This window comes from Vigna radiata, chromosome 10 (genome assembly GCF_000741045.1).
Source record: "Vigna radiata var. radiata cultivar VC1973A chromosome 10, Vradiata_ver6, whole genome shotgun sequence".
Classification (NCBI taxonomy): domain Eukaryota; kingdom Viridiplantae; phylum Streptophyta; class Magnoliopsida; order Fabales; family Fabaceae; genus Vigna; species Vigna radiata.
Genome location: NC_028360.1, coordinates 14,215,737 through 14,240,468, shown reverse-complemented (window position 1 = coordinate 14,240,468; position 24,732 = coordinate 14,215,737). Strand labels below are relative to the sequence as shown.

The 24,732-nt window shown below is 35.5% G+C and overlaps 2 protein-coding genes across 3 annotated transcripts; both read left to right on the top strand.

Annotated features, from left to right (window-relative positions):
- Positions 1-1,012: 1,012 nt before the first annotated feature.
- Positions 1,013-17,952, top strand: LOC106775802 (vacuolar protein sorting-associated protein 53 A). The gene is made up of 24 exons (XM_014663001.2): positions 1,013-1,302; positions 1,382-1,476; positions 1,564-1,620; positions 1,709-1,859; positions 1,969-2,039; positions 3,438-3,562; positions 3,786-3,946; positions 4,042-4,183; positions 4,577-4,640; positions 4,851-5,036; positions 5,149-5,190; positions 5,655-5,759; positions 5,841-5,900; positions 6,120-6,197; positions 7,203-7,310; positions 7,416-7,481; positions 7,569-7,646; positions 7,718-7,851; positions 7,939-8,032; positions 8,350-8,427; positions 9,403-9,465; positions 10,224-10,292; positions 10,473-10,568; positions 17,465-17,952. Exons 1-24 carry the CDS (start codon positions 1,254-1,256, stop codon positions 17,753-17,755), a joined length of 2,463 nt encoding a protein of 820 aa, XP_014518487.1. The 5' UTR covers positions 1,013-1,253; the 3' UTR covers positions 17,756-17,952.
- Positions 17,953-20,714: 2,762 nt separating this feature from the next.
- LOC106775274 (transmembrane protein 64) lies at positions 20,715-24,515 on the top strand. 2 transcript variants are annotated; one of them, XM_014662379.2, is made up of 5 exons: positions 20,715-20,871; positions 22,198-22,467; positions 23,149-23,385; positions 23,499-23,716; positions 24,203-24,515. In XM_014662379.2, exons 2-5 carry the CDS (start codon positions 22,213-22,215, stop codon positions 24,429-24,431), a joined length of 939 nt encoding a protein of 312 aa, XP_014517865.1. In that variant the 5' UTR covers positions 20,715-20,871; positions 22,198-22,212; the 3' UTR covers positions 24,432-24,515. The 2 variants fall into 2 exon arrangements, with proteins under 2 accessions (XP_014517865.1, XP_014517864.1); XM_014662378.2 differs by having other exon boundaries at positions 20,715-20,958.
- The last annotated feature ends 217 nt before the right edge of the window (positions 24,516-24,732 follow it).

Genomic DNA, 24,732 nt, shown 5'->3' with positions numbered 1-24,732 from the left:
AATTAACATTTAAGATATAAAACATTTTGAAAAACCATGTGAATCATCACGTAATAATATAAATGAAGATAAAAAACAATTACATATATTTAAATATAGAAGTTATACATTTTAAATACAAGACAAACAACGTACTATATATGAAAAAACTTTATTATTTTTTATATCAATATGTACAAAATATACTAAACCAAATACATATAAAGGAAAATTATATACGTGATAATATGAAAAAATATCGAAACTAATACATTACAAAAATGTGTAACTTCATGTCAAATAAATTAAATTAATAAATGTTTAGAGCTTATGAAGAAAAGTGATAAATGTTTGTTTTACCTTCTTTTTCAAATAGACATGTTAGTAGTGTGGCTTGCAATATAACCATGTCAAAATGAAAAGAGAAATAGAAAAAGTTAGCAAATTAATGTATTAAGGTCCTTAATAAATTATTAATAATAAAAGTCATTAGTTTTATTATTATAATAAAAGGATTTAAATAATTTTTGACATCAAATTGTATTATCTGATTAATGTTTATTTTAACTCCTTATTTAGTCTAGGATTACTTGATTTTAAAGTTGATGATAAATTTATTTTTAATTAAATTTTTGTAAAAAAAATTAGACTATTATTTAATCCTTTATTTATTTTTATTTTAACATGTTAATATAAGAATGATATTATCGTTAGTTAAGTTAAATATCATTAGTATATAAAATAATGAGTGATTTTTAATAAAAAATGTGTTTTGTAGGTGATAATGTAGACATTGTGAAAAAAATAAAAAATTAAAAGACATCCATTAAATTAATTTGATCAACCATGTTTAAAGACAGCATAATTTACATAAAACATATGAAATTGAAAAAAATATAAGCAATAATTTAAAGTGTTAGCATATTTTTTAAAAAAATATATATTAATTCACAAGTTATTTAAATTATATAAATTAAATTGTAGATATAGATTTTAAGTAATAACATTTTAGTTTATTTTTTATTTTTTTTGTTCTAATGAAATTTTCAGTAGGAGTCCTCGGAGTCTGATGTATTAGAGAGCAGTGTCCAGAGGTTGAAGAAGAAGACGAAAAGTAGCAGTATCACCAGCGTTGAAGCAGACACTTCTGCAATCGGATCCACCAGAAATCGAAGAGCATCAATGGCGTCGAACACGCGTATCTAGAGATCCGAACGTTAACATCGCCATCGTCGTTCATGCATTTCTGATTGAGCTCATTCTTGCCCTCACCAATGGACAAGTCAAGTGCTCTGGAGTACATCAACCAGATGTTCCCCAACGGTACGCCACAAATCTCAATCTCACTTGCAACGCTTTTATTCCAACGTTTCGCTTATCAAATCCGCGTTTCGCTATGCAGAGGCGTCTCTCTCCGGCGTGGAGCCGCTGATGCAGAAAATCCAGAACGAGATTCGCACCGTAGATGCTGGAATCCTCACCGCCGTTCGCCAACAGGTGTTAAAATCTCTTCAATTATCATTGCCTGGTTTGGATTTGTTCCGTCGTTTTCGCTCTCTCATACCTCCGATTCTCTGATTTCAGAGCAATTCAGGAACTAAGGCGAAGGAAGATCTCGCCGCCGCCACACGTGCCGTCGAGGTATGCGCGCGTGGGAAGTAGTTTAGTTTCCTGCTTCGACCTTTGTGTTTCGCGTGCGTTTTATCAGTGCCTTGCTCTGTGAATGCAGGAGCTTATGTATAAGATCCGAGAGATAAAAACTAAAGCTGTGCAGAGTGAGACAATGGTTCAAGAAATATGCCGTGACATTAAGAAACTGGACTTCGCGAAGAAGCATATAACTACCACAATTACTGCACTGCATCGTCTTACAATGCTAGGTAAATCTTGCTTTTACGCCTCTGTTCTATAGGCTGTTGCATGCTTTATACATTTTTTGACGCGTAGAAGCTTTTTTATACTTCAACAAACTTACCTATTATATGGCAGTCTCTGCTGTTGAACAGCTTCAAGTGATGGCTTCAAAGCGTCAGTATAAAGAGGCAGCTGCACAGCTGGAGGTATCCAATATAATTCCTGCACGGTTTACTGTTGTGTATCGCATTGTCCGCATTTGTGTGATTAACTGTTGATATCTCTGATTATTGTGTTAGTGTAGGATGTATTTGCATTGGAACCTGTTAGTGGGGTTTGCTTATTAGTTATTTAGCAGTTTGAGGCTTTCAGTTGCCTCTGCAAATCATTGATTTTAAATAATAATATTTGATTGTTTTGCTTTTGCATATCTTTTCTTGTTCAACATCTAGTGGTAAACAAGGGAAATTAATTCACTAAAGAATTTTTAAAGGATCATTGATTGAGTCAAATGACATATTTCATTTTGTATTGAAGAGGAAATGTAGTTGTTGTGATGTATACGAAGGCATCTCTGTCATTGTAGATATTCAGAGAATTTTTATGAAAAGTAAAGTGATTTAATATGGTGTCTTCCCCGCAAAGGTGTCTCCTTGTAAAATATCTTCCACATTTAATTCACCTTAGTCAAATGATAAAGAGTGGACAACGTATAGAACTTTTATCATAAGAAGGTTCTATCATTGCTCATCGCTAGATCTTCTAAGGATGTATAGCAAATTGGCTTTTGCTTAATTTTGGGGAGAAGGGGAGGAGTTACAAATAGGCTGTTGGATGTTTCAGCTCTAGTAACGAAACCTCATTAGATTTACCAATTGTTTTTCTAATATCAATCCCCTTGATATTGATTTTTGCTTCTGGGTGTACACCCCTTTTTTGCTTTGAATTTGTATCTGCAGGTGGGGGGATATGGCCTGGTTATTTGTCATTGTTATTGCTGTTTAGGCTACTGTGTGTATTAATGCAGCAGCTAAGCATGTGGTTTCAGCTTGCCTGAATTTTGTAATTACTGAACATACACATATCTGGAAAAGCTTATGGTTTATGTTTCAAACTGCGAGATATGATTAAACATGATTCTAAAATAAGAAACTTTTGTGTTAAGTTGAGAACTAGATATTAAGTTTCACTACAGACTTACTTTTGAGACATTAAGTTCCCAAACATAAATCACTTCACTTCAGATTCAATTTTAACTGGAATGATTTTTTCAAAATTAAAACCATCTACTATCAAATACAGATATGCTTCAACTTATTTTGAAGAAATAATTGTTTATTTTTTCCAGCTTCCTGAAAGTGCTTAAGCTATTATTTCTTAATTTATCCAGAAAGTGGTGGTTAAACCTGATGCCAAGTGCAATAATTTGCCCAAATACTATACTTTAGAAGTCTTCTTTAGTTTATTTGGTCTTCAGTATTTGATCATGGTTTATGGTCCTTTTTTCATATATTTGATAAGAAAGTTATGCTTATTCTCTGTAAACTCAACTTCTTGCTTTTGTTTGTCTATCGATTTATTCATACTGTTATCTTGTATTTCAGGCAGTGAACCAGTTATGTAGTCATTTTGAGGCCTATAGGGATATCCCGAAGATCATGGAACTGAGGGAGAAGTTTAAGAATATCAAGCAAATACTCAAGTCACATGTGTTTTCTGATTTTTCTAGGTATATTATTCTTACTGATTTCCATCTTCTGCTCTGTTTGGAAATCATCTCTACTGGCACTATAATATGAACTATATATATAATGTTCGTTTAGATTGCTCAACTATTATTTTTTCCTAATATTTCTTTTATGACTTGCTATTAACCTTACTTGTTGTAGAAGCTGTTTGATCCAAAGAGGCCATGTGTAACTGGCTTCCTCAATTTTCTGGTTTTGTCTCAGCTTAGGTACTGGAAAGGAGTCAGAAGAAACTAATTTGCTACAGCAGTTGTCTGATGCCTGCCTGGTTGTTGATGCATTAGAGCCTTCTGTAAGGGAAGAATTGGTAAATAATTTCTGCAATAGGGAGCTTACTTCGTATGAACAAATTTTTGAAGGAGCTGGTATGTTTGATTCATGTGCTACATTAATTGTATAAATTTATTCAGAGGGTTCTTGTCAAATTTCTATATTTGGTTATCTTTTTCAACATTTTTAGAGCTTGCGAAGTTGGACAAAACCGAACGAAGATATGCATGGATTAAGCGCCGAATGAGATCAAATGAAGAAATTTGGAAAATCTTTCCACTTTCATGGCATGTTTCTTATCGGCTCTGTATCTTATTTTGCAAGAAGACGAGGTATGTTATTTACTTGTTTATGCAAACCATCTTAATATAAGTTGTATGACAATATTCACGCCTTCTCCATTAAAGAAACCATGGCCACAGTAAAACAGGTTTACCCCTTGTTTGTTGAGAAATGACATTCTAATTTATTGAATATGAATAAATGGTATTGCGGCAGTTTGGGAGTGTTACTTGAACCTCATTATCCTTCCGTCTGACAATGAATTTCCGATCACTTACAAAAATGTTTTTGGATGTTTTGTTGTATATTTTATGTTATGGTTTTGCAAAAAGTTGTGATGGAATTAAGCATTTTACAGAATATTGTCATTTCAAATGTAATAAATTTAGTTCTGGTTATTGTATAGAAAACCATTATTGTGTTTATGATACTTGTTTTTACAGAAAACAACTTGAGGATATTCTTGCTAATCTAAAGGAAAAGCCAGATGTTGGAACCTTGTTATTGGTAAGCCATTGAGTAATACAATACTGATGATGCGGTTTTGTATCCATTTCCCATTTCCAGGACCTTTAATTACAATATATCTGTCAATGGATGTTCTTATGTTATATTACAGAGGCTGGTTACAATGTACAAAAGCTGTCTATTTTGTATTTCAGATGAAAACCCTTACATTTGTCTTATTTTGGTGTTTCATCTGTCAATTTCTTGCAGGCTTTACAAAGAACTTTAGAGTTTGAGGATGAATTGGCTGAGAAATTTGGGGGAGGCACCCAAAACAGAGAAATTGCAAATGAGATCGAAGAAATTGGCAGGGGGACTAATTCTAGTAATAGTGCCTCGGATATCCGGAAGAAGTATGAAAAAAAGCTTGCTGCACATCAAGGAGGTGACACTGAAGTATGTTTTATAAATTTTTGAAGTTAACAGTGCTTATTTATAAGTTATTTTCTTCTCCTTTCAAAATTGTAGTCATCAACTGATTGTCATGTTTTAATTTTTGTATAAATAGGAGAAAGATGGAACTAAAGATTTGGCAGTGCCTGGAGCTGGGGTACGGTCTCACTTGACTACTGTCCAATTTATATAATTGATTTTATAGATTAAGTACATAAGCTGTCATGATGATATAAATGCTTTAGGAATTAACCTTTTTGGTTTTCCTTTCAGTGATTTTTTTTCTTTCCTTTCTTGGTCACTGTTTTCTACTGTGTGGCTCTTTATGCAATAATTCCTAGTTAAGTTTGTGACACAACATACTTAGTACTTTCTTACACCCCAAAAAAAGGTTGTATTATACCTTATGACATTGCTTTTAGTTTAAAAAATCTCGACTCAAGGTTATTTTCTATTACTTTTTCTCCATAATAGAAACCCAAGAATTTTGTGGATTATATTTTCTTGATTTCACACATACTGTTGGTTGTAGTTGTGGCTTTCTTGGAGGTTTTCTCATTTTATTCCTATTGGCCTGTTTTTCCAAGACAAACCTGACATACATTTGTGTTGTTTGGACAGTTCAACTTCCGTGGAATTATTTCATCTTGCTTTGAGCCTCACTTAACAGTATATGTAGAATTGGAAGAGAAGACGCTAATGGAAAGTCTGGAGAAACTAGTTCAGGTAATTTGTGTATCACCTTTTAGAGGTGTTCTGTGATTTGCTTATTTTTTTAATCTTGATTAAACGTTTCATCCACTATAGGAAGAGACATGGGATATTGAGGAGGGAAGTCAGAGTAATGTTTTATCCAGTAGCATGCAGGTGAGTCCCTCAATCTCTTAGCAGGTTATGTTAGAGCAGTGTAATTTGACTCTATTATTTCATGTCTTGTCAGCTCTTAGAAGTTCTTATAGCCGGTATCTGATTAGCTGTTGTGAAAGACTAATGTGGCCAAATAGCTTAAATATTTTTTTGCCCCTTTCATAATCAGTTTTTTATATGCTTTGTGTTTACTTGATTTCTCTGTGTCGTGCTACATAGTTGTTTCTTATTATCAAGAGAAGCTTGAAGAGATGCAGTGCTTTAACAAAGAACCAGACACTATTCAATCTGTTGAAGGTAAAGTTTTATAATTTTTTAGTTTAATGTTTCTATTTTATATAAGAAGTGATAATGCATAAGCTTTTAATTGATTTTCTGCCTTTTTATTTTCCTTGTTATGATAGTTGTTTAACCATTGCAATCAAAATATAATGGCATACTATTGTTTGTGTCCAAATTTTGGACTATTGCTCATAATGTCCATTGAAATAAAAATATATGTCAACCTATTTACTTGTATCAAATGAACTTCACTGATAAAGAAAAAAAAATCCTTGCTCAAATAAAGTTGAAGGGTTCCATTCCATCTATTTTCTGATTAGTGGTTGTGATGACTCAAGTATGACAATTACTTGGACTCTGTTAAAGACGGGATTCATTGAATTGAGAACACTAGTAAAAGAAGCAGAAAAATAGGCATTGTTTCAGTGAGTCTTGTAATATCATTAGTCCTTACAATGTTGTTATTATTTTAATGCACCTCTCTTAATGAAGCTTAATAATGTAGTGTTTTCCTCACATTTCAGTTTGATTAGAAGTTATTACCTTTTATTGTTAATGTGTTAATCAAGAGTCCACTCTGGTTGTTCAAAGTGTTTTTTTAGTGTTTAAGATAATATATTATTTTCCTCCTACATATTTTATATCTTATAATTATTTTTTTTTTCCTTTCAAAAATAAAAAGAGAGAAGACAAAAAGTGAGTTATCTGATCCTGAGTATCATGCCTTATATCAGGTTAAACAGCATGTTCTTTTGCAGAACTGTTTGATATAATTAAGTGATGACACAAAAGTTGCCTGTTTTAGCTTATGCTAGTATAAAGTGTAGTTGAATGTGGTAGAAAAATTAGTAAGAAGGATCTGTCATCTTTTGCTTATAGTGTTTTAAGTTTTGAAGTATTAAAAGTAGTATTTTTTAACTTTGTGGCTGAAAGTAAATTGATTTTCAATTGCAGTGCATACTGGATTGTAATGGGTCTAGCTTCATGCAGTTTATGACTTTATTCACTTTCAATCTTTAGGTTTTCCAAAGAGTTCTCAAAGCATATGCTACAAAGCTCTTTGCTAGACTCCCAAAGGGGGGAACTGGAATTGTTGCAGCAGCCACAGGCATGGATGGACAAATAAAGGTATTTTCAAAGCAACTGGTTATGCATCATAGTGAGAAGTTGCATATTAATGCTGTCAAACAGCTTTTATTATGTGTGTTTTTATTCTCTGGAAATTTTGAACAGACATCTGATAGGGACGAAAGAGTGATTTGTTACATTGTAAATTCAGCAGAATATTGCCACAAAACGGTTGGTTTCTTTTACCTTTTTCATCCACTTGATAATGAGTAAATGCCTGAAGCCTGATTTACTGACATTTAGCTTTGTACTTGATAGGCTGGTGAACTGGCTGAAAGCGTGTCTAAAATAATTGACCCTCAATATGCCGAAGGGGTGGATATGTCTGAAGTGCAGGTATTAATACCTTCTCTCTTAGTAAGTGTTTTTTTTTTCTACAGCTCTCATTCTAACGGAGATATATACAGGATGAGTTCTCAGCCGTTATAACAAAATCATTGGTGACCTTGGTGCATGGTCTGGAAACTAAATTTGACATTGAAATGGCTGCAATGACCCGAGTGCCTTGGGGTACCCTTGAGAGTGTTGGTGATCAATCAGAGTAAGTAGAATTCCTTAATAAAATTTAACGAATTATTATATATCTTGTGATAAAGTTCATTAGTGTAACTGTACTATTGTCATGCAGGTATGTTAATGCCATAAATTCGATCTTAACCACTAGCATTCCTGCACTTGGAAGTCTTCTTTCACCCATCTACTTTCAGTTCTTCCTGGACAAGGTGATCTCTATACCACAGATTAACTACATGTAACTTTGGTTTTTTTATGTGAAAGCTAAGGACAGTTTCTCTTCTATCATAATACTTACAGTTTTATAATTAATCAAGTATACATTATATTTTTTATAATATAATCTTTTCTTTTGAATTTGCCGTTCTTTTATTTCATATTCATCTTCAATTGTTTCTGAAATATCTTCTGAAGTTTATTCTTGATAATATCTCCTGATAGTTTGTTTCTTCAAGCATCCCTAGTAATCACATGGTCTGCAGTTATTTGAACTTTTTTTAATCTGATATTTTATTTTAATCCGCAGCTTGCATCATCTCTTGGTCCACGCTTTTATTCTAACATTTTCAAGTGCAAACAAATATCAGAAACTGGAGCTCAACAGGTACTGACTATTTTTTTAATTCCTTCAGTTACACGAGTGGTAAAGTCAAAGCATAGTTTTTGACAGGTTCTTATTTGCGAGCTGGTTTATGTTTTATGGATAAAGACATTTATTAGAATGGAAGTACTATGCAGAGGACAAGGTATCTTCCAAAACCCAAAATTAAAATTAAAGAAAGGAACGAAGGACCTCTTAAATACCCTAATCAGATCCCTATGAAGAACCCTTTAAAATGTCCAACACAGAAGATGGTTATTAATTGCATGATGTCTCTGACTTTCTCTTTTGAAAGTTTTTAAATTAAAATTTCTTCATTCTTACACTTAAATGATAATTTAATGAATAGAGGCATTTCTCTTGTCTATACCTGAAAAAGATTTAGACTTTAGAGCCCATAATGTTCGCCAACACGATATTTTAGCCGGTAAAGTGTATAACCCAGAGTTTTCCTCTTTGTAAGGTACACCACAAACAAATGAACAAAAAGAGTACTACATTTGGCTGGGTGTTCCCCTGATCCTAGATTGTTCCTTTTTGGGTGGAGTGCTCCGTTGACTCAAGTTTTCATATATTCTCTGGATAAAGAACGTACAATTATGCTAATGACTTAATTACATAATACACCTTAAAGGTATTTATCACCCAAATAAATCATAAATGAAAAAAAAATCCAAAATAAATCATATTTAGGTATATGGTCTTACTAAAATAAAAAGTTCCTTAAACTAGATTTCTTATCAAAGATAAAATCCATAAAAATAATAAATATATTAATATCTTAAATAATAACATGAAATTCATATATTAAAATTAACGCAATAATTCTTTTATATTTTGTATCATGACTACAATTAAATATTTGATCTAGTAAGAAAAGTCCTTTGCTTCTTTTTGTAATGATAATAATCTAAGCTTCCAAGGAGGTCTTGCAACCAAATTTATGATGTTAATAAGCTAATGAACTGATTTCTGCAGATGCTATTGGATACCCAAGCTGTTAAGACGATTCTTCTTGAAGTTCCTTCCCTTGGTAGACAGGTGATATCAATTTGTATTCAATAGTTTCTACTGCTTAAATATAACTTGGTATGCTGTTTGTACTACAAGAAATATCACCATCATGATAACCTTTGCTGTTCTGATGTCCATGTCCCTTGTTCCCTTGCTTATATTAATTTGACAACTTCACTTTTCAAGTTTTTCTTTTCCGGGAATTTTCACTTTACTGTGAAATTGCCTCTTTTACAAGAAACTCTATATTTCCAGCTCTAGTTTTGGGATGGACGATATTTATTGATAATAAAATTTCAGAGATAAAATACACACAAACCTGGACTAGAAATTGATATTTTAGAGTCAAACCGAAGTGAATAGAAATTGATATTTCAGATTTTGTTGGTTATCCATCTGAGTCCATGCTTAAAGAATCTACCTTCCTGTTGGTAGTAATGCTTAAATATCAAACAATACACGGTTTGTACTCTAATTTGCATTACAGTTCATTAAAATGAGAGGTGCTAGGATAGTGAGATAAGATTTGGTTGCCTAACTCGGAGACCAAGTAGGAAACAATAATAATCTGACTGATGTGACTATCTTGATCAACCAGCTATTTTATGACGCATGAGCTTTATTGCATTGCGTTGAGAAAACTATCTTCAAGCAGTCTAGAATCCATTGTCAAATAAGTTAATAGTGAAAATGACATTGTTTTTGCATCTCTAATTATAAATTTGTTACATGCTTGTCACTGGTTTATCTCCTTAGACTAACTGTTTTTTTTTTTTTTGTGATAGACATCAGGTGCTGCTAGTTATTCCAAGTTTGTGAGCCGTGAGATGAGCAAAGCTGAGGCCCTTTTGAAGGTTTGTTGTGCATTTATTAGTAAAATGTTATCATGTAAAATTAATTTTGTGTTTGGGTTATAGCTTATTTGGTGTTAAAGACATCTGAAGGAATTTATTAATAGAAAAATACTTCAACCTAAAACTCAATCAAAGCCAATTAATTCCTGCTGAAAAATTTGTATGAATGTCCGTGATCAGGTTATACTTTCTCCAGTTGATTCTGTAGCAGATACTTATCGTGCATTGCTACCTGAGGGTACACCCATGGAGTTCCAACGCATCCTAGAGCTTAAGGTTAGAATTTGCTTGTTCTATCGAAATCTCTGGTTGATTTATTGCTGGTTTTTGCATTATTTCTTTGTTCTGGATCTCTGATTATGGAGATGAGGTTCTGCCAAGGCTGCTCAAATAAAATATAGGAAATAAATTTATGATTATGTTCACGATTGAATAAAATTATTCAGTTCGTTGTCAATCAGGCTTATTAATTCTAGCTGAACAGTCATAAGCAAATGTCATCCTCTAAGTATAGCAACAATGTTACATGGCAAATTTGAGAAGCTAGCAAAGAAGCACTTAGGAGACTCAATTGGTGAAAATTAGTAATTTATCAAATCTGTCATTGTAGCAGATCAAGGATGGTAATTCAATGGACATTAAATCTAAGGAAAGTAGTTGCAAACTTGAGGAGCTTACATGGAAACACTTGGAAGAATCAATTTGTGAAAATTAGTAATTTAACAAATCCGTGACTGTAGCCCATCAAGGATCAGTGATTCAGTAACGCATTACACCTTAGGAAAGAAGTAATGTTATATTGCAAACTTGAGGAGCTTACATAGAAGCATTAGAAGAATCCATCTATGAAAATTAGTAATTTTGGCAAATCTGTCACTAGAAGATCAAGGATCACTAATTCAACAGTCATCTTTGCTAAATTAAAATGTTATAACAAGTAATCTGATAGGAACCCTGCTATGTCGTCACAGAATAAGTGGTAGTAATCCTAATTACACGGGTAGAATCATAAAAGGAATACTGAAAAGATTCAAAAGTTCATCGATAGTTTGCTAGTCTCTTTCCCATATCTTACCAAATTCATGTCCACTTTTCTCTGTCTGTTAGCTTAAATCCTCACCATTTCCTTGCCATGTTTGCTATTCTGCTTATTTTATTCCTCCTAGGTACACTTCGGTAAATTTGGGTCCTCTAAGATAATCTACTTACCAGTATTATCAAATGGCTGCGTGCAAAAAAGGTATTGTGGTGGTTTTGCCAATCATCACCTTCCACTTCTTTGAAGGTTATGGGAGCTTAAGCCATTTTTGCTGGGACAGCTGCCATGGACATGGTGCTGTGGCGTTTCACTGTGCCTATGGCAGAATATATACTCTAAGATAATTTACTTACCAGTGTTATCGAATGGCTGCACAATAACAGTATGGTTTTGAAGGTTATGGAATCTTATGCCATTCCTTCCGTGGCACCTGCCATTGGACGTAGTGCTGTGGCGGTTTTGCCAGTCATTGCCTTCGACTATTTTGAAGGTTATGGCATCTTACGCCATTTCTGCCTTAGGCACCCACCATGGATGTGGTGCTGTGACTGTTTCATACGGCTCTAAGATAATCTACTTACGAACCAGTGTTTGTTATCAAATGGCTGCGCGCGATAACGGTATGATGGCGGTTTTGCCTTCCACTATTTTGAAGGTTATGGCATCTTACGCCATTTCTTCCGCATGGACGTGGTGCTGTAGTGACGCCTGTAGCGGAATAACGGCTCTAAGATAATCTACTTCAAATGGCTGCGCGCGATAACTGTATGGTGGTGGTTTTGTCAGTCATTGCCTTCCACTATTTTGAAGGTTATGGCATCTTACGCCATTTCTGCAGTGGCACCCGCCATGGACGTGGTGCTGTGGCGGTTCACCGTTCCTAAGGCGGAATATCGGCTTTTTTCTTTATTTTTCGATTTTAAAATCTTCATTTTGGGCTCGGCCCATTTTTAAATACGAGACCTTGTTTAAGAACGTGAATCTTCTTCTTGGGGAGAGCCCTATTTTACGAACGTGAATCTTCACAGAGCGAGAACCATGAGCCTGGAAAGCAATAGAGAATCAGCCTTCTTGGTCGTCGAGTCTCCTTTGAGTTATCTATGGCAAAAACTTACCCTCCCTGGCGACATAAGCTCCGACGACCTAGACCATGAAACCAACTTTTCCCCCCCATCTTTCTTGTCCTTTTTGTTTGTTTCTTTTCCGTTTATTTCTTCCTCATTTGTTTTTCTGTTCTTTTTTTTCTTCTCCCTTTTCACTTGTTCTTCCTCGTCTAGTTGATGCTGTGTTTTCATAGTTCTGTTTTTTTCTTCACAAAAATTTAGAACGAATTAGTTGTTTTTTCTTACCAAAATTCTCTGGTCATCAAATCTTGAGCTACTGCTTCAACTGGAGTTTCTCCCGGAATGAAACGGCTGAAAGAAGGAGGAGGCCTGCCATACACTATCTCAAATGGGGTACACCTGGCTGCCCCTTGATAACTCGTATTGTACCAAAACTCTGCCCAAGGCAACATCAAATACCAACTCTTGGGCTGTTCAGAACAAAAACAACGCAAATATCTCTCCACTATACGATTCACAACCTCGGTCTGCCCATCCGTTTCCGGATGATATGCTGTGCTCATCTTGAGCTGTGTTCCTTGTTTTTTAAACAACTCTCTCCAAAAAATACTCAGAAATAAAGGGTCTCGGTCACTCACCATAGAAACTGGAATCCCATGCAATCTTACAACCTCTTTGGTAAACACATCAGCCACGGTCTTTGCTGAATATGGGTGTTTCAACGCTATGAAATGTGCGTACTTGCTCAGTCTATCTACTACCACCATGATTGCATCATATCCTTGTGACTTAGGCAGTCTCACAATAAAATCCAAGCTGATTTCTTCCCATACTGCCTGAGGAATGGGTAAAGGTTGCAACAACCCTTGTGGTGATGATGTTTGATACTTATGCTGCTGACACACCACACAGCTGGTTACAAACTCTGTTATCATCTTCTTCATGCCCATCCAATACAGGGACTGAGCTATCCTTCTATAAGTCCTATAAATTCCCGAGTGTTCCCCCATTTTTGTTACATGAAACTCACCCAGCAATTTTGGAATCCAAACTGACTTGGCTGACAGTACTAATCGACCCTTGTAATGTAATCGTTCATTTTCCAACGTATATGGCACATGTGAATTGGGATCCCGTTTCAAGTCAGCAATCACCTTTTGTAAATCTGCATCCTCCTCTACTTCTTTGATAACCTCTTCAAAATCTGGCCAAAAAAGCCTGGATATCGCCCTTAACTCTTTCCCCTCCAGCTCTTCTTCATTCTTCCTCGAAAGGGCATCAGCTGCCCTGTTTGTGCTTCCCTTTTTATATACCACCTCAAAATCATACCCCATCAATTTTGCCATCCAATTTTGCTGACTCTGTGTAGTGATCCTTTGCTCCATCAAATATTTCAAACTTCTTTGGTCTGTATGTACCGTGAACCTCCTCCCAACCAAATATGGCCTCCAATGTTGAATGGCCAAGACCAATGCCATCAACTCCTTCTCATAAATGGATTTGCTGAGGTTTCCCTCGGATAAAGCCTTGCTGTAAAACGCAATTGGCTTCTTATTTTGAGTCAGCACAACCCCAACTCCTACTCTCGACGCGTCACACTCAATATGAAATTCTTGGGAAAAATCTGGTAGAGTCAAAACAGGTGCAGCAGTCATCGCATTTTTCAGCTGCTTCATCGCTTCTCTCGCCCCTTCGTTCCATTCAAATTTGCCTTTCTTCAATAGTTCAGTCAATGGTTTGGCCAATTTGCCATACCCCTCGACAAACCTCCTGTAATATCCGGTTAAGCCCAAAAACCCTCTCAACGCTTTCAAATTTCTGGGTTCTTCCCACTCTCTTACGGCCTTTACCTTCTCATCATCCATCTCCACCCCTCCTTCTGAAATTTGATGGCCCAAGTAACGAATTTTTCTTCTCCCGAACTCACACTTCTTTTGATTTGCCACCCATCCATCCCGTTCCAGCATTTGCATCACCAGATTCAGCTGCTNCAGATGNTCCTCCCAGNTGGGGCTGTAGATGAGGATATCATCAAAAAATACTAACACCCACTTCCTCAAATAGGGCCGCAATAAGCTGTTCATGGTACTTTGAAAAGTTGTCGGGGCATTCATGAGGCCAAAGGGCATCACTAGAAACTCATAATGTCCTTGATGGGTGCGAAATGCAGTTTTAGCCACGTCTTCTTCCTACATACGTATCTGATGATACCCGGACTTGAGATCAATCTTAGAAAAGTACCTTGCACCCGTGAGTTCATCCAATAATTCCTCTATCACCGGTACGGGAATTTATCCGGTATGGTCGCCTTGTTTAACGCCCTATAATCCACACAAAAACGCCAACTTCCATCTTTTTTTTTCACTAATATAACTGGGCTCGAAAATGGACTTGTGCTGGGACGGATTATTCCAGCTCTCAACATTTCTTCAACTTGCTTTTCAATTTCACTTTTGAGGAGGTGTGGGTACCAGTAAGGCCTTACATTTATAGAGTTATGGCCCTCCTTGAGCTGGATACGGTGCTGCTGGACACGTGTCGGAGGTAAGCCATGCAAACCTCGAAATAAGTGTGAGTGGGTCTGCAGCAGAGTCACTAACTCTGCCCTCTGTCCCACGGTCAAATCTGTCCCCCACTCACTACTATCTTCTGCCTCCACTCTACTTAAACTCCACACCATGGCCCCCGCTTCTGCCTCCACCACTTTTAACAGTGACTCAGCCTTTACCAGCTGTCTCGATAGGGATGGGTCACCCTTAATGCATATCCTCCTATCCCCCACCTTGTAAATCATAGTCATATTACCCCAGTTACTACTCACTTCTCCTAAGGTGGCCAGCCATGCAACTCCCAAAATTATATCCACCCCTCCTAAATCAAAGACGTAAAAATCTTCCTCCACGTCGACTTCCCCCAACTGCACCGTTACCTTGTCACACCGACCACGCGCCTCCCTCCGATGGCCATCACCCAAGCTTATGCAGTACGCCGGAGTGTCTGTCACAGTCAATCCCAATTCCTCCATCACCTTCCGACTGATGTAATTGTGACTGGCGCCACTGTCGATCAACACTACCACCCTCCGTTCACCTATCGTTCCCATCAATTTCAAAGTTCTCGGATCGGTCCACCCCTCAGCGGAAAACGCTGATAACTCCATCGTCTTCTCCCCTGTATCGTCAATCACCTCCGTCTCCCCTTCGTCTTCGTCCTCCGCCAGTAACAACACCCTAAGGCTCTTCTATGTGCACCGGTGGCCGGGGGCAAAGNGCCNTCCACATNGATAACACCTACCCTCTTCTCGCCTCTTAAGGAACTCGGGATAGGGCAAGTTACGGACCGCCCTGGTTCGACCGTCACCTGTCGTCGCAACACTCCCTCTCGTCACCATGTTCGACGCCACTCCCTCTCTTCTCGCGATTCCTCCACCCTCCGTTTTCACCACCTGGGTCGTCGCGGTTCTCACCGGATCTGTTCGCGTCACATTTCCGATGGGTCGCGTAACGTATGGGTTCGTCTTAAACCCGCTTGCTTGCCACCCTTGAACTCGCAGCGCCGCGTCTTCCACATCCCTCGCTATCCTCATCGCTTCCATTAATTCAGAAGGATTCTGAATTCGCACCTGTCCTTTCACGTCTTCCCGTAGCCCAGCCAAGAAATACCCTAACACCTGTTCCTCCGGTACCCCTTTCGTCTGCCCCATCAACGTTTTGAAACTCCGAACAAATTCTTCCACCATGCCTTCTTGACGTAGAGTGGCCAATCGCTCGAACACCGTGCCTCTGAATCCCTTTCCAAAACGATTCGGTAACTCTACCCTCTTCCTCCACGGTTTCTGTTCTCTCCCTTTTCCACCATTTTCGCCCTCTCCGATCACTCTGGGTCCCTTGTGCTGATTATCGTTGACGGAGCTATCTTCTGAACTCCCTTCCGTCTGAGGACCGAGATGGCCTTGCGTTCCCAAAATCTTCATTATTTGTTGAAGGTCCCTTCGTACCGCCACCGATTCAGCCTTCATCCCCTCCATCGTAATCTCAATGGCTTCAAGCCTTGCCTCCGTTGCATTCTCCATCCTCGCGTTCTCTCCAATTGGTTCGAATCCGGCAGGTCGGACCAAATGATAGGTCTCGAGTAATGAAACCTATAAGCTTCCCACACTTTAACTCACACAAAACCCACCAGAATACTGAATAACTTCCTCTAATTTATTGTGAAACAAGAAAGAATACAAGAATACAGGAACGTGGGAGCCTAATCTCCCCCCAAGCAGACTAACAAGTCTGTTTCAGATACAAGAATCAACCAAAAGTCCCTATCCTTCTCCTCTCTAGCTATTTATACAAGTTTGACCTCCTAACTGATACGTCCCCCCTTCCTAACTGATAAAACAGTTCGGCTAATGACCCACTAACTAACAAACTACTTACTCCCGTCTGTTTCTTCTCACATATACCTTTAGCCTCCTATCACCTTCGCTTTTAAAACATTTTTCCCAGTTATTTTCCACTTAAAGATAACGTCGAACACCCAAAACCAAATCAATGTATCCTCAAATTACTTAATGAAATATTAGTGTTTTTTTAATCACGTTTAAGACTTTGTGATGACATTCATGAGAATTTTATAAATATTATGATACTAGTTTGTCATTATTCTATTTTCAATATATTTGTCATTTTTGTTGGTTTTTTAGGGTGTACATTTGTCTGTCATGCCATTTACGATACTTCTATTACGGATTTTTTGCTCAACATTATAACCGGTTATACACTATTGATAGCATTGCTATTTACAAACCTTGCCATAAGTGTTATTACCCTAGTACATAGATTATACGAAGGTACTGATATAATTGCTGAAGAATCGGACTGATGAGGAGCATGCAGTGCATAAATTCAACTGAAAATATGTACAAAATAAACCAATATTTCAATTAACTATATTAGTTAATATTCAGTAATGGTTCATGCTTTGCTTATGGATTCTATCACATGAGGCAGATCATTTGGTTTTTCAGATCCAACTGAATGTATGATTTGTAATGTGTGGATGATTTGAGTTGTTTTCAGGGTCTGAAAAAAGCTGATCAACAAAGCATTCTTGATGACTTCAACAAACTTGGGCCTGGAATTAAGCAAACTCAGGTTGCCCCTACAATTGTTCCAGCTGCTCCTCCAGTAGCTCCTGTAGTACCTAGCCCCTCTGCGGTTGGACTCATAGCGTCGAGAGAGGATGTTTTAACTAGGGCTGCTGCACTTGGACGAGGAGCTGCCACCACTGGGTTCAAGCGGTTCCTAGCTCTAACTGAAGCTGCCAAAGACAGGAAAGATGGTCCTTTCAGAAAGCTCTTTAATCCATAATCAAGAGAGAGCTACAACCCCAATTTTTTGGTCGGTACCCTTAAGCCTTTAGTGTTTCTTTTTCTTCTCTTTCATTCTTTATGTAAGTTTAATATCATGTTCATCTCATTTCACTCGAATAACTGAAAGCTGATAATAAAGAGATCTGTCTACAAATTTGCATCATTCTTTCTGTAGCTCGTAAATGATTCTTCTTATCTGTTGCTTGTTACTGCCCCGATTACTTACTGTTCACCCTATCGTGGGCTGTTAAAATTGTCATGTCTGTTTGCTCCATTGTGAAACTGTTGAATTTTGTGTGATTGATCTTGAGATTTTTTCTAGAGCCTTGTAGACGATATTGGGCTAAGAGGACACTGGAATACAACTGTTAGTAAATGAAGTTACGGAATGTTCTTCGACTGACACGTTCTGAAGCTTAAATATTAAAAATTAAACTAGGAGTTGGAAACCAAAAAGTGACTAGTTAATTGAATTAATTTTTTTTTGATAAAACTATCCGAATAACTAAATAATTCTTGTAAACTGACATGACAAATTTTTATCTATTATGCATATCTATGATAACTGAATTTTAATAAAATATAGATTAAATGTATTATTATAGCTTATTAGAACTAAAAGTAACAAATAACTAAATATGACTATTATAGTATCGACAACGAAATGTTAATCATGTAAACTATTGTTTTTAGCATGGTTATCAAACTCTCGAGTTAATTCTTAAACTCTTACGAGTTTACGTTCTCAGACATGGCTTCCGAGTTAATTCGGAAGTAAACTCTTTTCTGCGTAAACTCTGTAGAATTAATTGTAAAATCAGTAGGATCGTGTAGAATTGCGAGTTTGGAGCGATTCTACGAACTTGAAAGGGAGAAAAATTAAGAAAAACAAGTTCGTTTGGTCTTTCTTTATTATATATTTAATGAAATGCATCAAAATTAATGACAATAATCCAAGTATTTATGTTTTACAATATTTATTTTTATGAACTATATATCTATAAATTTTATTTATTTAAAGTTATATAATTTTGTAGACTTATTTGAATTAAGATATTATTTATATAGTGTTTTTCATCTAAAGTAAATTCTTACGAGTTTACAAGTTGAGTGTACGAGTCGAGTTTACTCGACTCTCACGAGTTTACGTAAACTCGCGAATTTGATAACCTTGGTTTTTAGAAATTAACTGAGACATTAGGAAAAAATCACAAGTTTTCAATTTAAGTCATACACTACTTCTATAAAATCAAATCAAAGTTAGTTTTTAAAAAATCAATATAATCCAACACATCAAATAATTTATTTTCAATTAGGTAAACTAATCAACTAGCCTATAAATTAATCACTTAAAAAAGCCTATAAAATACATATCGAATACATTTTCTTTAGAATAAAATACATATTACGTATTTAATGAATTAGTAGTAAAATATGATAATAAAATTTGAAAAACAAGAACTTGATTTGATAAAATTTGTAAATAGTAATGGTTAACGTAAAAAAATATAGCATCAAATAAATTTTAAATTAGGTTTAAGTGAAATATTACTGAATCAATAGCATAAACCTGGAGAGCTGGCCGCAAATTAATTTGCAATCATAGATAAGAAAAGAAGAGACAAGGAAAAGTCAAAAACCCAAAGTCAATCCCTTCTGACAACCTATATTAACCTTCTAGATGTGGAAGATAAAGACTGAATCTTCGTTCTTTTGTTCTTTTGTTTCATTGGCTTTGATTTTGTTGAATTAAAATCCTACGTACAAATACGTCACAACTTTCCACGCGCTTTGTTGTATTTCAGATCTATCGCCTATGCTCGTCTTACCTACATACCACGGAACTCACCCAACAGTTTAGCGCGTGACCTCGTTGACCGTTTGATGATGGCTCCAAATATTTTAAGCTCACAATATTTAAAGTCATCAAATTTTCATTTTAACTATTCAGGTGAGATATTTGATACTCTAATAAAATAGGTTCAATCTATTTCAAATTAATTATTTTAAAGTATTTTAATTTATAAGTTAAGAATTAGTTTCACTAGTTTGTAATTTTCTAGTATACAATTTTTTTTCTTTTCTATTCCGATACATTTTTCATCATTAATTTTTTATGTCATTTTACATTTATTAACTAATTTTACTGAATTTTTATACTTTAATAAACTAATTTAGCAATTAAAAAATTTAAGTTAACAATTCATTAAGTAAAAACTAATTTTTCTGTTACAAACTAGTAATTCACCTAACAACTATTTTTATAGGGATTTTTCAATTTATTTTAAAATTCAAATCCAACGATCTATTTTAAATCAAAGTTACTCTAGTTGTTACCCACTTCCTTAGGTTTTTATCAACAAAAATATTGAAAGAGACCGAATAGCTAATGATAAACAACTTCTTAGAATTTTGGCTCCAAATACACCGAATCAATAGGTATTTACACAGCATAAGATTTTTTCATATATTAATCAATGATCAATTTAAAATTTAATCAAACATAATAATCTAAAATTCTATTATCTTTTCCTGTATTATTATATTTAATCAGTTAATTAATAATGTAAAATATATTGCATTAAAAATACCATGAAATTAAATTGTTGAAAATTTCATCACACAATTGTTGTATTATTTTAATATTACGACAAATATATGTAATTTCATTTCAGTTTAACTTTTATATACTTTAAATTTCTCATACTAACAATTAATGAAAAAAGTATTACTGGTATACTTTTAAATTAGTTACTATATTATTTACCATAATTGATTTTTTTAATTGAATAAGTTATATTATATATATATATATAGTTTTTTTTTTCTCTCTCTCTCTTGCATGTTTTGAGTGCATATTCCTTCTTTTGTGTTTTTTTTGGCCAAAGCCACCATAACGATTTTTCCTTTCTCTCTTTCTTTCTGAAAAAATAATAATAATAAAACAAAGTTAGAAATATAAATATAAGAAGACGAAGGTGCCTTGTTTGAAGTTTGAAAATGAAACATCGGTGAATTCCAAACTTCTTCTTTTTCTTGGCTTACGCGTTGAACTTCCTCCGTCCGCCGTCCACGGTGGTCGCCGACTCCCTCCGACGGCCAAGCTCTGCCGAGGTTAATCTAGGAACCTGTCGCTTACTCTCAGCTTGTTACTGCAACACTCTCTGATTCTTTTTCTCCTTCTTCTTCCTCTTCTTGCTTGTGAGTTTCACAATTTCCAATGATATATATTTCTTTTTAGTTTTTTCTTATTTGAAATTCTTAGCGAAAAAGAACAAAACTGGTTCTTTCATTTATTGCGGACATTGAAGAGGGGGGCGCCTTGAAGTTTTAAATTTTTGCAATTTAATGAAGTGAATAAGTTAATTGGAGTTCTGTTATGGTGGTTTGTTGCTTAAAGGGAGTGACTTAGTTAGTTCACTTAAACCTATCTCTAAATTGGGAAAATTTGGCTTCAACACCTTGAACCTCTCAGGTGGTTAGAGAGGTGGGTGCAATTGATTATTGCTTATTTGGTTATTGAAAGTCTTCTTCAGGAGAAAAAAATTGTTTTGGGTTTTCATTTCAAATAAAAAGGGGCACATCTTGGGTTTTGAAATACTTAGGGCTCTTCTTTTCTGTTGGGTGGCTCTTAGAATTGAAGGTGATTGAATTAGTGCTTAGGGCTCTTGTTGGTGGTGAGAGCAAATATCATCTATGTAAAACAAAGAGGGTCAGAGAAAGGAAAATAATGCCTTTAGGGCTGTTTGCAGTCGTTGATATATTCTAACCAGACCCCTATATTCAGACGCTTTTTTTCAGCTAGCATGCATTGATTCTGTTTTTCATAGGATATTATTTAGCTTCTGACTAGTATCACAAATTGCTTTTTTTGGGTTAAATTCTGTGGCCCCTGCCTCTATATGAAGTATCTTACGCTCTAATGGTGTCAGATTTTTAATTGGATATAAATAGCGAGGCAGCTTTGCGATCTCTACATGATTTTTGACTGATTTAGTATTGTGCAATTTTTCTGCACATGGTATGAAAGGAAATTTATTAATACAAGTAACTTGTATAGCTTGCTTACTTTGCTTTTGCTTCTGTTTGCCTTGTTATATCTACAAACAGGAGTATAGCCTACTATATTTTTTGAAATTGACACTTCCAACTCTTTTCAAGGTCCTACATAATTCTTCACCTGCATACGAATAGAAGTTGTGTTAATTATCTTTTTAAGCATCCTTGTTTTAATCTTTTGCTATTATCTCTCTATTCTCTGTTTTCATACAATGTGATTGTTAATGGCAGTGATTCGGGTAGATAATTTCTGATCTTGGTTTATAAATAGATTTTGCTTATGCCATATGATTGTTCTTACTTGATTTAAGTATTTAGGGCATTCACTTTGAATTTTTAATTAACCTCAGCTTCATCCTCGTGTTGTGCTTTTGTTTCTAGTTATCTGGCCTCACAATGATGACACCAGAATCATCAAAGGAGTTGGAAAAGCATGCAATCTCAAGTCATCATGTGAGGGGGACTAGTGAATATGTTAGACTTGCCATATCTGATGAACCGAGGGCTGTCGAAAATGAAATACTGCAGCCTGTACCAGTATCGAGAATTAAATCTTTCAGGTGGTGGGTGAAAGCCTTTTTCTGGTGCTTTGTCGTAGTTGTACTTACTCTTGTTATAGTGAAATGGGGAGTGCCATTTACTTTCGAAAAGGTACTTCCTCTTTCTTTACAATTGTTCCGGTAACCACAATTTTTTTTCTTAATATGCGTTCTTTGGGGATGTGCAGTTCCTATTCAGAAATTGATCTATAACATGTTTTTTGTCTCTCATGGATTTATTTTATATTGATAATTATGTCATTTCTGTGCACCTTCGGCCTCCTATTTTTTTCAACCAAAATGTTTTATATGACAATATTATTTGAAGATTGGCATTTTTCTCGGCATCCCACATGGCATCTTTATGTAACTACAAGTTTTTGTGCTCTTTCCTTCTTCACAGATGTTATACGGATGAGAAACTATTAGAGGAGTTCAATCAATATAGTAGCTCATGTTGTGAATGCTAATGTGACAAAATTTATATTACTAGAAAGAACAAAGCAGCTTTCTGCACTTGCTGTGTTAGGAATATCTGCTTCCTCATCCCTCCCTTTGTTTCTTTAAACCTAGTTTGCAGTCGTTTTATAGACCATATGAGTATCATATCATAAATGTCTTGTGGTTATAAACTTGGAAGGCGTTTTGGGAATTACATCCATAATGATATTTTTGGTATTGCATGTGAACAAGCTTAGACTCAATATTTTAATTCTTGTGGAATAGCTTGCACTCCACATGGTTGCTGTTAATTCATATTTTGAACCCGGGTCTTACTAAATTTCTACTGTAGATAATTTACCCAATCATGGAGTGGGAAGCGACCACTTTTGGCCGTCCAGTTCTTGCCCTTGTACTTGTTGCTTCTCTGGCTTTATTCCCAGTATTTTTTATCCCTTCTGGCCCTTCCATGTGGTTGGCTGGGATGATTTTTGGTTATGGCCTTGGCTTTGTTATAATAATGGTTGGCACAACCATTGGGATGGTCCTCCCTTACTTAATCGGACTAGTTTTCCGTGACCGCATTCATGTAAGTCGTTTTGTTTCTCAAGTGATCACAAGTCTAGATTCAAGTTGTTTTTTCAGTTATTATTATTATTTTTTTACTTTTCTGTTTATACTCTTTATTTTTAAATGGTTCAGCAATGGTTAAAGAAATGGCCCAAGAATGCCGCAATGATTAGACTTGCTGGGGAAGGGAGTTGGTTCCATCAATTTCAAGTAGTTGCTTTGTTCAGAGTTTCACCTTTTCCGTACACCATTTTCAATTACGCTGTAGTTGTGACCAATATGAGGTTTTGGCCGTACTTATGTGGATCAATAGCAGGAATGGTGCCAGAAGCTTTCATTTACATCTACAGGTTTGTGCTTTCTTATTTCGCCTTTATGCTATGTTTGGATGGGTGGCAGGGGTGTAGCTCAATAATTTTCTAAGAGGGGTAGAGTCAATTTTTAAAATACTTACGGATATAATTATAAAGTTTTTCTTAATTGGAAAACGAGTTCCGATTTCCCTATTTTGATAATTTTTTCCTCAAACACTTATTATAGACGAAGACAAGAACAAAGAACATGAAGGAGTTTGTCTCAAGCTAAGATTAGTTAAAATAAGTTTTCCTTGTTTAAAAATTGAGATATTTTCATGTCTTGGCAATCTGTCAAAGGGCAAAAGATGGTCAAAGTAAAACTTTGTGAAGTTTGTTTGAAAACAGACATATATGACTTTGTGAATAAAATATTAGCTCATTGATCCGGATATGACTGAATCCATAACCTATTTTCTTTATCAATGCCCATTAATAAATCTATGTTTTCCTGATTTGTTAATGGTGGTCAATTTTGAACAGTGGTCGATTACTGAAGACCTTGGCAGACGCACAGTACGGGAAGCACCGATTAACAACTGTAGAAATTGTGTACAACATAATTTCTTTCATAGTTGCTGTTCTTACCACCATTGCTTTCACTGTTTATGCAAAAAAGGCCCTTAATGAACTCAATATTGCAGAGGCCAATGAGGAAGCTGCCTCTGTATCAGGGAGTACTACTCTTGAGATTGAGAAGGGTTCCCATTGAAATAAAATATCCCACGATATTAGTGTATATTTATGTATCTAAATTTGATTTAGGACTACATGCACCATAGTGCTTTTTACCCTCCCTCTTAGGCCTTTCATTGGTTATTCAAATGAGCTTGTAGGATAGAAAAGTCTGCAAATGCACCAATCGGGTAGAAATAATAACTTGGAAAGAAAGCCCTACTAACATTTTTTTATTATATAAAATGTGCAATTAACGACATGAATTAGTGTAAATTAAACCAAAGAATGTATCTTTAACTCAAATAATATCCTTCTCAGCAGGGATGTACTAGTTT